The sequence below is a fragment of the Physella acuta genome, unplaced genomic scaffold (assembly GCF_028476545.2).
Source record: "Physella acuta isolate Inbredline_101_S28 unplaced genomic scaffold, ASM2847654v3 ptg000913l, whole genome shotgun sequence".
In the NCBI taxonomy this organism is placed as follows: Eukaryota; Metazoa; Mollusca; class Gastropoda; family Physidae; genus Physella; species Physella acuta.
The window spans coordinates 454,987-470,894 of record NW_026732430.1 but is presented as its reverse complement, the minus strand read 5'-3'; the positions used below and the strand labels follow the sequence as shown (position 1 = coordinate 470,894).

The following is a 15,908-nucleotide window of genomic DNA, read 5'->3' as shown; positions in this document are numbered from 1 at the left end:
ATTATTAACAGACTATAGATAAACATGGTTGCTATTAATTCTGCAATGATTAAAGCCTATACACATACACACACTCACACACACTCTCTCTCTCTCTCTCTCACACACACACACACACACACACATATATATATATATATATATATATATATATATATATATATATATATATATATATATATATATATATATATATATATATATATAGTTTCTTGGGGGTGACACCACCAAGTGCCGCACCGGGTGACACCCGACTTAGCACGCCACTGGTCAACCCCTCCCCCCCCCCCCAACGAAATAGAATTTATATAAAATATATAATATAGAAAATTGCGGACAGAGAGAGAGAGAAGTGCGCACATGGGCTTTTATAATATATCAAGAGATTACAGAGTATTTAAATACTAGCACTCTTGCCCGTCCTTGAAGTGAGACGTCATTTGGGGTCATTCCGTTCTAGCTATGGGCTGGACTTCATAGGTTTGGTCCTAGGTATGGGGCGTTATTTAAAGCCGTTCTCTGATCTAGGTATAGCGCGTAATTTAGGGCGGTTCTCTTTTCTATGTATGGGGCGTCATTTAGGGCCGTTCTCTTTTCTAGGTATGGGGCGTCATTTAAGGCCGTTCTCTGTCCTAAGTATGGGGTGTCATTTAAGGCGTCCATCAGTTTGGAAGAAACACAAACTCCAGTGTGTAAACCTTCAAATTATAAAACCGTTAAATGCTCACGTTGAGATTTTTCTCCCCGCTATTCGTGTGGTCTGCTCACGTGCACATTATTTCTATCAGAGTATAATATCGACCTGCACCGTTATCGCCAGCACTGACGCATCCCATCGACCCGGTTGCCAGAAACTATTTCAGCTTCTCATACAAAATGACCGAACTGAGCACCGTAGCTCAGGTTGTCACAGAGGCATTGCCAGGATGGCATCGGGAACGTGTGACAGACACTAAACCTATTGTCGTTTGGGCTTGGTCGTGACAATGTTTTGTTGATGTGTCATCCGTATGCCGTAGCATGACGCAGACATCGCTGGACACATGTGAGTACTCACCCAGGACGAACGGTTGTACGTGCATTCCACGTGTCCATGTACTAGATCTAGTAGACCTAGCTATGTGTTTTATTTTATAATGCTCACGTCAGTAGAGATGTGAATTGTAAAACCCGTATTTATACCATCACAGTGACGTCATTTATCACTGCTACGTGTACATCGCGCCTGTCACGTGGGACAGGATTGGTCGGGGACGAGGCTGGAGGGGGGATGGGGGGAGTAAGTAATACTTTGTGTATCGATACTGTTCAATTACTCCGTGTCGTTGATTAAACACATTTGTAAGAGCCTCTAGTGATGAGTGTGTTTGTGTGTGTGTGTGTGTGTGTGTGCGCGCGCGCGCGTGTGTGTGTGTGTGTGTGTGTGTGTGTGTGTGTGCGCGTGTTTAGTAATGACGACTGTGGTAAGATCACGTGACTCTTTAGTTATAGTTATAGGTCTACATCCTGGGTTAATTGTAGTTTAAAAACAAGATTTGATTGCCCGGATAGTGTTGTTACAAACATAGGCACACTTGTAACATCGTCACATTCATCCAACTTTTATGTAACCCCTACCCTGGCTACCTCATAAGTAGTCTAGCATTTTGGCTACCTCAAATGTAGCCCGACATTCGGCTACATCAAACGTAGCCCATTTTTTCGGCTACCTCAAATGTAGTCTGTTTACAATTACATCGACTGTCTTAAAATTGCCCTGCTAATATCGTAAACCTTTATATTCTCACTTACATTGACCACCCTAAAATAGTCCCGCTTACATCGGCTACTCTAAAATAGTCCCGCTTACATTGACTACCCTAAAATAGCCCCGCTTATATCGACTACTCCAAAATAGGCCTGCTTACATTGACTTTCTTAAAATAGCTCTGAGAGATTCGAAATACACTAATTACATAGTGCTGAAAAAACAACAGGCAACGTATTCCCAATAGCTATTGCAAGCTGTTTTACATTTTTATCCCCTGCAGAGCTAGAAATAGAATTGGGAAGTTAAATCTCGTAATCTTTTGCACAGCACGACCTGAAATATTCCATCAATACAAGGCGGGTCAGAGGATATTTTTAAAAAACGCGAGGCGGGTTACACTTTAGCGTGTCTCGAACCCCCGAGAATACAAAATGGTGGTGGGTCCTTTATTTGATTTCACCGTGTCATTAAGCTGCACGCAACTAACGTGTTGTCTATTTACCGCGCTGGTCGGATTCCGTTAAACAAATCTTTTGATGACGTGAACCGTCGGGTGAGAAAACTCATTTGCTTTGACGCATGCGCGCTAGAGGATTGCGGGTTAGTGTTTTCTCTTGTTTACAATTAGATTGGCGCATTCAGTTTGTTTTTGTACCCGGTACCTGGTTTTAGAGTCATACTCTTGTTTTCACGTTTATCCATTCATCCATCCGAATATTTTCTACAACCATCAATCTTTTTATATCTTGGCTTGATATTACCTCCAAGTACGAATTCAAGCGTACCTTAAACGTTATTCTGCAAAGACCTGTGTCACATCGACAGCTTTTAAAGTCATGGGTGAGGGGGGGGGGGAAGAAGGTCGTCCATAAATAACGTAACGTAACACTCTAGGGGGAGGGGCAGTTCGGACTTTTGTCAGATGTAAAAAGCGTCTCTATACCACCTAATCTAGGCCAGGCGGATGCAATTTTTTTTAACCCATCGAATAAAAATTAATTCATTTGGGAAAGTTTCTGATTGTGATTTTGGAAACAAATTTTTAAGTGGCCATGTCAAGTATTTGGATTTAGCCCCTAATGTTTTTCCATAAATAATGAAATCAATTTGAAAGAAGCATGTGACGTTTACTAATGACAAATCGAGTGACTGACCCAATGGCAGTGTCAGGAACAACATGTGATATTTTTAGAGCAAGGTTCTGAAGTGGAGTTTCTAAATACCCGCTGCTAAAGCAACAAAGATAAAACTATCAAGCAACAAAATAATGTCAGCAAAACATCGCCGCGGCACTAATCTAATTTACTATAAAAAATGTTTGTAGAAGCTATAGAATGCTCATGCATCAAAATCTTTTAAAAGGCCTTAGAATAGTGAAAGAAGTTGATGGAAAAAGAAGCCTTTGTTTTGGACATTAGAACAAGCCAAAAATAGATTAGGTCAAGGTTTTTCTTTCGTGATTCGTGTAAATGCCAGCACAAGCCATTGAAGGCTTTAACAAGAAAATGTAATGTAAAAAAAGATGACTCAAAATTCAATATCAATGATAAAGAAATCAATGAATATAATTAGTTGATATTAGTTTAATGTAATTAGTTTTACGAAGCCAGATATTCGCTGCTAGGTTTTTTTTTTTTTTTGCTGTCAAGGAACGTGCCTGTTGACCTGTCCGTGTGGTGGTGTATCAGGCAGGTTGACCTGTCCGTGTGGTGGTGTATCAGGCAGGTTGACCTGTCCGTGTGGTGGTGTATCAGGCAGGTTGACCTGTCCGTGTGGTGGTGTATCAGGCAGGTTGACCTGTCCGTGTGGCGGTGTATCAGGCAGGTTGACCTGTCCGTGTGGTGGTGTATCAGGCAGGTTGACCTGTCCGTGTGGTGGTGTATCAGGCAGGTTGACCTGTCCGTGTGGTGGTGTATCAGGCAGGTTGACCTGTCCGTGTGGTGGTGTATCAGGCAGGTTGACCTGTCCGTGTGGTGGTGTATCAGGCAGGTTGACCTGTCCGTGTGGTTGTGATGTGACGGTGTATCAGATAGGTTGACCTGTCCGTGTGGTGGTGTATCAGGCAGGTTGACCTGTCCGTGTGGCGGTTTATCAGGCAGGTTGACCAGTCCGTGTGGCGGTGGTGTGGCGGTGTATCAGGCAAGTTGACCTGTGTGGCGGGGTATCAGCGACTATGGAGCAGGATATGTTCAATTATATGATGAGTAGCGATGCCGTGAAAAATCGATGCTGATTATTATCGACCCTAATTTATAACACGTCAGCGGGCTAATCTCTGTTTATTGGGGTCGGCCATGCTTGACGTCGGCAATATTTGTCATTGGTTATTCTTGCAGTTTGCATTGGTCTTGCCTACCAAAAGCTATACATGTCACAGCCATGCTTTCCACTAGCCATGCTTGCCTCTATCCATGCTTGCCTCTATCCATGCTTGCCTCTATCCATGCTTGCCTCTATCCACGCTTGCCTCTATCCATGCTGGCCTCTATCCATGCTTTCCTCTATTCATGCTTGTCTCTATCCATGCTTGCCTCTATCCATGCTTGCCTCTATCCATGCTTGTCTCTATCCATGCTTGCCTCTATCCATGCTTGCCTCTATCCAAGCTTGCCTCTATCCATGCTTGCCTCTATCCAAGCTTGCCTCTGCTTGCCTCTATCCACGCTTGCCTCTTTCCATGCTTGCCTCTATCCATGCTTGCCTCTATCCATGCTTTCCTCTATTCATGCTTGTCTCTATCCATGCTTGCCTCTATCCATGCTTGCCTCTATCCATGCTTGCCTCTATACATGTTTGCCTCTATCCATGCTTGCCTCTATCCAAGCTTGCCTCTATCCATGCTTGCCTCTATCCATGCTTGCCTCTGCTTGCCTCTATCCACGCTTGCCTCTTTCCATGCTTGCCTCTATCCATGCTTGCCCCTATCCATGCTTTCCTCTATTCATGCTTGTCTCTATCCATGCTTGCCTCTATCCATGCTTGCCTCTATCCATGCTTGCCTCTATACATGTTTGCCTCTATCCATGCTTGCCTCTATCCAAGCTTGCCTCTATCCATGCTTGCCTCTATCCATGCTTGCCTCTGCTTGCCTCTATCCACGCTTGCCTCTGCTTGCCTCTATCCATGCTTGCCTCTGCTTGCCTCTATCCACGCTTGCCTCTTTCCATGCTTGCCTCTATCCATGCTTGCCTCTATCCATGCTTGCCCCTATCCACTCTTGCCGTTGACAAAGCTTTTATTGGCCATACTATATTGTTGACCATGTTTACTACTAGATCTAGCAGTGAATGCCTTGATGCCTTGGTCCCCCTCAATGTTCTAATGCCTCAGTGCCCTAAGCATTTCGTGCTGTAATGTCCTGAGCTGCCCTTTCTGCTCTACCTTATATTGATGAGTAGGCTATATAAATATAACTCTAATTTTATTGCTAAACGAAAGAAACGTTTGATTGTTGCTTCTAAAAAAATTCGAGTTACATTCACACAAAGCCGAGCTATTCTCGCAACACAATCGTTATTTTTACTTTTCATTAAATATAAATCTTTTTATCTCAATAAAAAAACAACAACAATAACATAATTTCTTTGTGCAGTTGCACGCCGTCTTGCAAAAAAATATTTTAAAAATATAAAATAAAAATAAAATCAGTATTTTTGCAAGGAGTGTTGATTTTAGGGATTAAAAAAAAATATTTGAGCGTGAGATAATAGTGTTAGAGGGATTCAAGCTCATAGATGACACATGGGTGAAGCCTTTCAGTTGCTGTTATATTTTTAGCCAGACAGCGATCGTTATAGATCTTTTACCCGGAGATTTGAGATTGTGTGCATCTGGTTATTGAGACCATGTCCGTCTGAATGCGACCGTGCCGCAGAACATCGTCGATATTGCGATGCCCAGATTCATAGGCGGATCCAGACTTTCAGGCTGGGGCGGGCATGGGCTAGGTTGTTTTTATCTATACTTTCCTGTCAATTAGCCCCGGTCGCTCCTTCCTGCAATTAGTTCCCCCCCCCCCCCGTCAATTACCCGCTGTCAATTGATCTGTCGGGGAGTGGCAGATTGGAAGGGATGGCCAACAGGATGTAATCTACGGGGGGGGGGGGGGGGGGGGGTAATGTCCAGCACGTGTATACGTGCACGTGCTTGTGTGTGTGCTTATAATAGACGCGGAGAAGTTTAATATTTAAGTCATTACATGGGACTTGTTATATTATGTAAATGTATAGACCGTCCATTTTTCTAAGACCACTGATATCAATTTGACCCTGGATCTTGCCATTTGATTGTTTCTTTCATACGCGGAATGTTTTACAGGAACTGTAACAACGTTAACGATTGTATTCAAAACGTGATGCAACTTCACGATAGGCCCATTCAGACAGTGAACTTATAATACACTGATGTTTTTTTTTAATATGACGGCCAATACATACCAGCGTCTACTGCGGCAAGGAACATGATGCCCTCAGTTAACAACAAAGTGGGTGGCGATTTAGGGCAAAACTAGCCGTGGACACACATTCTGACACAAATTTAGCGTCTCCCTCCGAACAGAGCTTTGCACCAATATCCAAGACAGATATGGTAAACAACACGAGAGAGCGAGCTTTAAGTTCCTTTAGCTCTCGTTAGACTACCGTGAGCTCATAAACTCCTAGATGTTTTGTACAACCGCCAAACAAAAAGAGGTCCGATAGCTGTTGCTAAGCTAAAAGAGATAAGGAGCTCAACTAATTTAAAAGTTATGTGAATGGAACTTTCTGATTTTTGTTGTTCCAAGTTATAGCGTACGTCTCTCAAGCTTATAAAGTTATATCGTACGTCCCAAAATGTTTCAAGTTATAAATGTTTCAAATTATATCGTACGTTCCTAAATGTTTCAAGTTATATCGTACGCCCCTAAATGTTTCAAATTATATCGTACGTCCCTAAATGTTTCAAATTATATCGTACGTCCCTAAATGTTTCAAATTATATCGTACGTCCCTAAATGTTTCAAGTAGTATCATACGTCCTAAATGTTTCAAGTTATAAGGTACGTCCCTAAATGTTTCAAGTTATATCGTACGTCCCTAAATGTTTCAAATTATAACGTCATACGTCCTAAAATTCTGACAGAACCCTCGATGTATAGAGAGCTTTACATCAGTGTGGGCAGATCCATGTTTATTTTAGTTGCCTGTCTGACAATATGACAGGTTAAAATTGATTTCTTTCCCTTTATCTAATAACACGATTTGCCTCCCCTGTAGATCGTCTCACTGGGCCATCATAGCGGGTGATTCCCCGTGACAACATTGAACAAACATTAAGTTAACTTTACGTCTGTGAAGTTTTTTCCTTTCTCTAATTTTTGAAACTTTCAGCCTTTTGCCGCCCTGATAACCTTCACTGACACATTAGTTGTTGACTCAAAATCTTAATTTTTTTTAATTTGGTGTTGATTGGCCGCTTCATCAAAGATTAGAGCAATATAATTCTTATTTTATTGTAGAACTAAATAGTTGCCCTGTTTTTTCTATTTAATATTGCATCGCATTTATCTTAAATCACACACACGAGCTAGTTAAAAAAACAATCTTGTTTGTCCAGTTGACGAGGTTCGTTTGTACTCAGTATCTCAGCCAATGATAATGTTGATTTAACTAGACGCGGCCTGTGTTAATCATTGAATAATTGAAACAAACAACTTTCTCTCAGTCGTGCGTCAGACGGCAGTAGAGGTTCCTGGTGAGAAGCTGGGCGACAACAGTTTCAAGTCATGGGGAGGGGGGGGGGGGGAAGGAGGGAGGGGGCTAAATGACCAGTAATTAATAAATTAAAAGCGTTAATGTAAAATGTTGGACATTACAGCCAGACATGATGTGTTAGACATCACGTGGTGATCATCACAAGACCAGACGTAATGTGCTAGACATCACGTGATAAGATATTACGTGACATGGTATTTTGTTTGGTTTTAAACAAAAATCTTCAGCTTGAGCATCAAAAAGCTTTATCGAATTTTCAACTTTTTCTTCATTTATTTCCGTACACGTAAATAACAATTGAAAAATACCCCTAAATATAGTCCTAAGAAATTTGAAGTCAAATGAAGACAAATTTATCTGGCGAGTTAACGGGAGTAATTGTTTGCCAAACATCACATCAAAATCTCCATGGAAACGAATTTCTTATATAGAACTTTATCTTAAAATGGCAAACCAGTTACTGATAAGGCACGCCCAATTGTTGATCGAAGACTGTAATTAATTAATGCTCCCCTCCCCTTTCCAAAATACCCTACACGAGCTTCAGGTTCGACAAATCGTGTGGCGGGAAAGCGAGTACTGGCCCCTGACAATAGCCACAAGCCATGTCTTAATGAAATTTTGCATAAATCGGAAACTAACATGCTGCAAAGCTCTGGCTATTGATTGGTTCCCGTGGGATCTGCTACAGTTATCTGTACGTCTGCTCTGTGCTGAGGTTTACCTGTGTTTGTAAACCTGGCCACGCTGTTATTTTCACCGAAACAGTTTTTTTTCCAAAGGAAAGTTCGAACAGTGATGAATGTAGCTGTGTGTTTTACGTGTTAGCGTAAGGTGATGTTTCTGCTTGAGTTCTATCTTAACTTTGAGTGACGGATTGTGTAGTAGTGTGTGTCTGTGTGTGAGTTGTTCCACACAGCTATGATCTGTGTGTGTGTGAGGGGTCCCCTAATGGTCACCCATGTCCCCTAATGGTCACCCATGTCCCCTAATGGTAACACTTGTCCCCTTATGGTAACACATGTCCCCTAATGGTCACCCATGTCCCCTAATGGTCACCCATGTCCCCTAATGGTAACACTTGTCCCCTAATGGCAACACTTGTCCCCTAATGGTAACACTTGTCCCCTAATGGTCATCCATGTCCCCTAATGGTCATCCATGTCCCCTAATGGTCATCCATGTCCCCTAATGGTAACACATGTCCCCTAATGGTAACACATGTCCCCTAATGGTCATCCATGTCCCCTAATGGTCACCCATGTCCCCTAATGGTAACACATGTCCCCTAATGGTAACACATGTCCCCTAATGGTAACACATGTCCCCTAATGGTAACACATGTCCCCTAATGGTAACCCATGTCCCCTAATGGTAACACTTGTCCCCTAATGGTAACACTTGTCCCCTAATGGTCATCCTTGTCCCCTAATGGTCATCCATGTCCCCTAATGGTCATCCATGTCCCCTAATGGTAACACTTGTCCCCTAATGGCAACACTTGTCCCCTAATGGTAACACATGTCCCCTAATGGTCATCCATGTCCCCTAATGGTCACCCATGTCCCCTAATGGTAACACTTGTCCCCTAATGGCAACACTTGTCCCCTAATGGTAACACATGTCCCCTAATGGTCACCCATGTCCCCTAATGGTAACACTTGTCCCCTAATGGCAACACTTGTCCCCTAATGGTAACACATGTCCCCTAATGGTCACCCATGTCCCCTAATGGTCATCCATGTCCCCTAATGGTAACACATGTCCCCTAATGGTAACACATGTCCCCTAATGGTAACACATGTCCCCTAATGGTAACACATGTCCCCTAATGGTAACACATGTCCCCTAATGGTAACACATGTCCCCTAATGGTAACACATGTCCCCTAATGGTAACACATGTCCCCTAATGGTAACACATGTCCCCTAATGGTAACACATGTCCCCTAATGGTAACACATGTCCCCTTATGGTAACACATGTCCCCTAATGGTCACCCATGTCCCCTAATGGTCATCCATGTCCCCTAAAACAAAAAAACGGCTAGGATTAAGATTAAGACCAACAACCATACAGCCAGGATTAAAACAAAAAACGGCTAGGATTAAGATTAAGACCAACAACCATACAGCCAGGATTAAGAACAACAGCCATACAGCCAGGATTAAAACAAAAAACGGCTAGGATTAAGATTAAGACCAACAACCATACAGCCAGGATTAAGAACAACATCCATACAGCCAGGATTAAAATCAACATTCAGGATTAAGATTAAGACCAACAACCGTACAGCCAGGATTAAGAACAACATCCATACAGCCAGGATTAAAATCAACATTCAGGATTAAGATTAAGACCAACAACCGTACAGCCAGGATTAAGAACAACAGCCCGACAGCCTGTATGAAGATAGAACTCCCTGATAGATTTTCCACAGAAGGTCCGGGCAAGAGAAATCGTTCTGCTATACGTTATCGATTCCAGTGCCACAGTAAACCTAGGGCCGTCACTGACTAGTGATATATGGTTGCCCGTTTTACCACTTTTTCACTTTCAAATAGAAAATATTACTTTCTGTTTTAAAAAAAAATAATTTTCATGTTTTTATGGTCTCAGTAATGTTTTTCATCATGCATTAAAACATACCTGATCAACCTGGAGCTCTATTTAATGATTTGTTGTTTCCAGTGTCTCAATTAACAAGAAGGGTTTGTACTAGCTACAAGTAAATATCGTGTTGGTACGTGTATAAAGGTGGGTCACACGCTTAGTCACAACCAGAGGCGTAGCGACCCTTCCCGGCGCCCGGGGACAAACTTTCCGATTTGCACCCCCCCCCCCCCTCAAACTTTCGATTTGCACCCCCCTCAAGATTTTGATTTGCACCCCCCCCCCCTCAAACTTTCAATTTACACCCCCCTCAACCTTTCAATTTATTTTTCCAACCCATTTTGGCGCCCCCAAGGTCGGCGCCCGGGGACATATGTCGCCCCCCCTCGCTACGCTACTGGTCACAACATCGGGTTTCACATCAGAAGACGCCACTGCACTATATGTTTACTTACATTAAATATGGCGTCACGTGGTTTCCATATGTGCGTTAATAGTACCTATTAATAGACGTACTCAATAGACATATTCATCAGCCAAACTTATTTTTCTTTCAGACTGATCAGCCCATTTTATTTTCTTCCAGACTGACCAGCCGACCACAATGTCCAAGTTCTCGCCCCGAGGTCAGTCCCAGATCATGGTCCTGAACGGCAGCATCCTGAACATCCACCTCTCGGAGCAGCAGCACATCATCGTCATCAACAGCACGCACATCGGCGTGGGGCCGCACGAGGCCTTCAAGGACAGTCAGCTGAACGAGCTGCTCTACGTCATCATCGTCATCGTCTTCTACGCCACGGCCTTGATGACGCTCATCATCACCCAGATCAAGCGACAGCGGCGGGAGGGCACGGAAGTCGACTACTACGACGAGTACCTGCAGAGGAATTCAGAAGTCAAGCAGACGTGTCAGACAGCGACCAATATCGTTACCAAGGCGACGCGCCCGCCGCCCGCTTTAGCCACTGCCGCCTTCGCTGCGGCCGCCGCGGGCACCCTCCTGGGGAGAGTGCCAATTATTCCCGACGAGACCACGGAGAATTTAATCAGCGAGTCTGAGGATGCCAGGGAACACCCAGTAGGGACAAAGGGCTGCTTGAGCTCGGAGTTTGGGCCTTCACGAGGCCTGAGCTCAGAGCTGGGGCCGTCAAGAGGGCTGTACCAGAGAGAGAGGTCACCCATGCGTGACAAGTCGCCCATGCTTGAGAGCATCCCTGACGAGGAGGCTTAACAATACTGACAATAAGTTAACAATACTAACACTAAGTTAACAATACTGACACTAAGTTAACAATACTGACAATAAGTTAACAATACTAACACTAAGTTAACAATACTGACAATAAGTTAACAATACTGACACTAAGTTAACAATACTAACACTAAGTTAACAATACTGACAATAAGTTAAAAATACTAACACTAAGTTAACAATACTGACAATAAGTTAACAATACTGACAATAAGTTAACAATACTGACACTAAGTTAACAATACTGACAATAAGTTAACAATACTGACAATAAGTTAACAATACTGACACTAAGTTAACAATACTGACACCGAGTTAACAATACTGACACTAAGTTAACAATACTGACACTAAGTTAACAATACTGACACTAAGTTAACAATACTGACACTAAGTTAACAATACTGACACTAAGTTAACAATACTGACACTAAGTTAACAATACTGACACTAAGTTAACAATACTGACACTAAGTTAACAATACTGACACTAAGTTAACAATACTGACACTAAGTTAACAATACTGACACTAAGTGAACAATACTGACACTAAGTGAACAATACTGACACTAAGTTAACAATACTGACACTAAGTTAACAATACTGACACTAAGTTAACAATACTGACACTAAGTTAACAATACTGACACTAAGTTAACAATACTGACACTAAGTTAACAATACTGACACTAAGTTAACAATACTGACACTAAGTTAACAATATTGACAATAAGTTAACAATATCGACAATAAGTTAAAAATTCCTGACAATAAGTTAACAATACTGACAATAAGTTAACAATTCCTGACAATAAGTTAACAATACTGACAATAAGTTAACAATACTGACACTAAGTTAACAATACTGACACTAAGTTAACAATACTGACACTAAGTTAACAATACTGACAATAAGTTAACAATACTAACACTAAGTTAACAATACTGACAATAAGTTAACAATACTGACACTAAGTTAACAATACTAACACTAAGTTAACAATACTGACAATAAGTTAACAATACTAACACTAAGTTAACAATACTGACAATAAGTTAACAATACTGACAATAAGTTAACAATACTGACACTAAGTTAACAATACTGACAATAAGTTAACAATACTGACAATAAGTTAACAATACTGACACTAAGTTAACAATACTGACACCGAGTTAACAATACTGACACTAAGTTAACAATACTGACACTAAGTTAACAATACTGACACTAAGTTAACAATACTGACACTAAGTTAACAATACTGACACTAAGTTAACAATACTGACACTAAGTTAACAATACTGACACTAAGTTAACAATACTGACACTAAGTTAACAATACTGACACTAAGTTAACAATACTGACACTAAGTTAACAATACTGACACTAAGTGAACAATACTGACACTAAGTGAACAATACTGACACTAAGTTAACAATACTGACACTAAGTTAACAATACTGACACTAAGTTAACAATACTGACACTAAGTTAACAATACTGACACTAAGTTAACAATACTGACACTAAGTTAACAATACTGACACTAAGTTAACAATACTGACACTAAGTTAACAATATTGACAATAAGTTAACAATATCGACAATAAGTTAAAAATTCCTGACAATAAGTTAACAATACTGACAATAAGTTAACAATTCCTGACAATAAGTTAACAATACTGACAATAAGTTAACAATACTGACACTAAGTTAACAATACTGACACTAAGTTAACAATACTGACACTAAGTTAACAATACTGACACTAAGTGAACAATACTGACACTAAGTGAACAATACTGACACTAAGTTAACAATACTGACACTAAGTTAACAATACTGACACTAAGTTAACAATACTGACACTAAGTTAACAATACTGACACTAAGTTAACAATACTGACACTAAGTTAACAATACTGACACTAAGTTAACAATACTGACACTAAGTTAACAATAATGACACTAAGTTAACAATACTGACACTAAGTTAACAATAATGACACTAAGTTAACAATACTGACACTAAGTTAACAATACTGACACTAAGTTAACAATACTGACACTAAGTTAACAATACTGACACTAAGTTAACAATACTGACACTAAGTTAACAATACTGACACTAAGTTAACAATACTGACACTAAGTTAACAATACTGACACTAAGTTAACAATACTGACACTAAGTTAACAATACTGACACTAAGTTAACAATATTGACAATAAGTTAACAATATCGACACTAAGTTAAAAATTCCTGACAATAAGTTAACAATACTGACAATAAGTTAACAATTCCTGACAATAAGTTAACAATACTGACAATAAGTTAACAATTCCTGACGAGGAAGCTTAACAATACTGACAATAAGTTAACAATTCCGTCAAAGAGTTTAGGCCTACATGACGCTAGCTTATAGACTTACTTGGAACATTGTTTATATACTCGGAGTGCATTTACAAATGTTTCTATCTACTTACTGTCTCTGCATCTCCGTACTTTTTCTTTTGGATGTATTGAAATCAGAAGTGAGAAGTGGGCGACCTGAAATTATTATGTCGCAAGAAGACGCGAGCTTAATTAAATTCTATTGTTTTATTTATAGCTATTAAGGAAATGCGACCGTGTTCAAATAACCCTAGTGAAATGCCAGTTACTGTTTAGACTTTTTTTTTAAAGCTACATGTAATTGTAAACAGTGTAAAGAAAAACATGTGCCAATTATAATGTGTTAAATATTTATGTTATTCTGGTTCAATTTGAGTGAAGATGCCGACTCCAAGAAACAGGGAGACATGATTGGTTGAAACTTGCAGGTAACACGCATTTTCCGCGAAACCTCGTTACTACGATGGTTGTACCATTAGGTCGTTACAATGGTTTCCGGTCTACCAAACGAAAAGGAAAGGGTTGGCTAAGAGTGACATTGGAAGCAAAAAACAATATAGATCTAGTGATATGAATCTAGCTAAGGGAATCTAGAGATGTGGTTGTTGCCCTTTGATCCACAGGCGTCAGTGAATCATATTGGACGTGTTCGTTGTTAGACGAAACACCTTGAAATGATCTAACACCAGAGGCGTAGCGACCCCTCCCGGCGCCCGGGGATAAACTTTCAATTTGCCCCCCCCCCCCCACCCATATATTTTTTATATTTATAATTAAAAAATGCAGCCAAAATGAGCTTTTAATTTTTTTCTAACTTATTTTGGCGCCCCTAAGGTTGGCACCCGGGGACATATGTACCCCCTCTCCCCGTCGCTACGCCTCTGTCAAACACTGCTTAATTTAAAACTGTCCTAATTAAAACAGATTGATTTAACATGTACAGGATGTGTACTAATAATTTGTGAGTGCTTAATTAATGCACAACTATGTTGCAGTTATCTTGCTTTTGTACCTATCTTTTCTCGCAATCATCTTGATTCATGCTGAAAACTATTAGATATAGGTGTCCATGTGTGACCTCAGTTAGTTTTAGTCGATGATATCGCAAACCCCTCACAAGAAAGTCAGACTTCACCCCCCCCCCCCCCCCCCCCATTTACTGAAGACAATTTACGTGTTGATGTTGTTTACGTTTTTTTTTGCAGTAAAAACTCACGCCTTATCCCAAGTGGCTCGCCGTCACACAACTCGGACACCCACCCCATTAGCCTCTAGGCACGTGATGCATTTTTTGTGTGGAAGACTCTATGAGAGAGAGCTCCGTGTTATAGTGTAACTTATTGTGAAAGTGTGGAGATGTTTTTTTTTCCAGGCGGGAAATCATGACGTCAAAATACCTTTCACTGGTGTAGGATCGGGAGCCGGTTGGAGTACGGCTATTTGTTAGGAATTTTCTATCCCCCCCCCCCCCCCGCCTCCCCCACACCATTGTAAAAAAAAAAAAACTGCGACATATTTTAGTGATACAGCAATGAAGTTTTTAAAAAGTGTGAATGAATCCATTCTAAATTGTACCGATAACAGCTTACTACTGTATTATAATGTTACATTGTGTTCGTCTGACCATTCAAAAACAAAAGCAGATTGTTTTCCTCTTTAAAAGAATACAGATTAAAGAATGTCATTAAACATTGCTCTCCATTACTACTACACTACATGAAATGGTAAAGCACCCCTTAAATTTTTTAAACAAAAAGTAAAAACCTGTTATTTTCTAACAAAACAATAAAATAATGTAAAAAAAAAAGCAAAATTTTAAAATTCAAACCCGTTGTGCCAAATTTGACTGTTGTGTACATAAAAAAATATTTTGGCTTCAATAATGTCTGGCTTGTTTTTGTTTACCTGGCAACTTGTATTGTTTAGTTAGGCAGCGGCGGAGAATGTTCAGCGTGTTATTCCTGGATGAGAAGGGCGCAACAAAATGAAAGCCTAGTAAAATACATTTTAGCCTGATAGTTAGAGGACGCACCTACCATTAAAATATAAAACATTTACCATTAGGCAGACACATAGACATCTGTTCATATATCTAATGAAAGTAATATAAACTCTACTTGTTATTTTTCAGGAGTGA

General features: G+C 40.5%; 1 protein-coding gene across 2 annotated transcripts; it reads left to right on the top strand.

Annotated features, from left to right (window-relative positions):
- Positions 1-954: 954 nt before the first annotated feature.
- On the top strand, positions 955-11,693 carry LOC131953214 (uncharacterized). Of its 2 annotated transcripts, XM_059316299.1 has the most exons (3): positions 955-1,045; positions 10,194-10,245; positions 10,702-11,693. In XM_059316299.1, the coding sequence occupies exon 3, from the start codon at positions 10,720-10,722 to the stop codon at positions 11,347-11,349; it is 630 nt and encodes a 209-aa protein (XP_059172282.1). In that variant the 5' UTR covers positions 955-1,045; positions 10,194-10,245; positions 10,702-10,719; the 3' UTR covers positions 11,350-11,693. The 2 variants fall into 2 exon arrangements, with proteins under 2 accessions (XP_059172282.1, XP_059172281.1); XM_059316298.1 differs by lacking the exon at positions 10,194-10,245.
- The last annotated feature ends 4,215 nt before the right edge of the window (positions 11,694-15,908 follow it).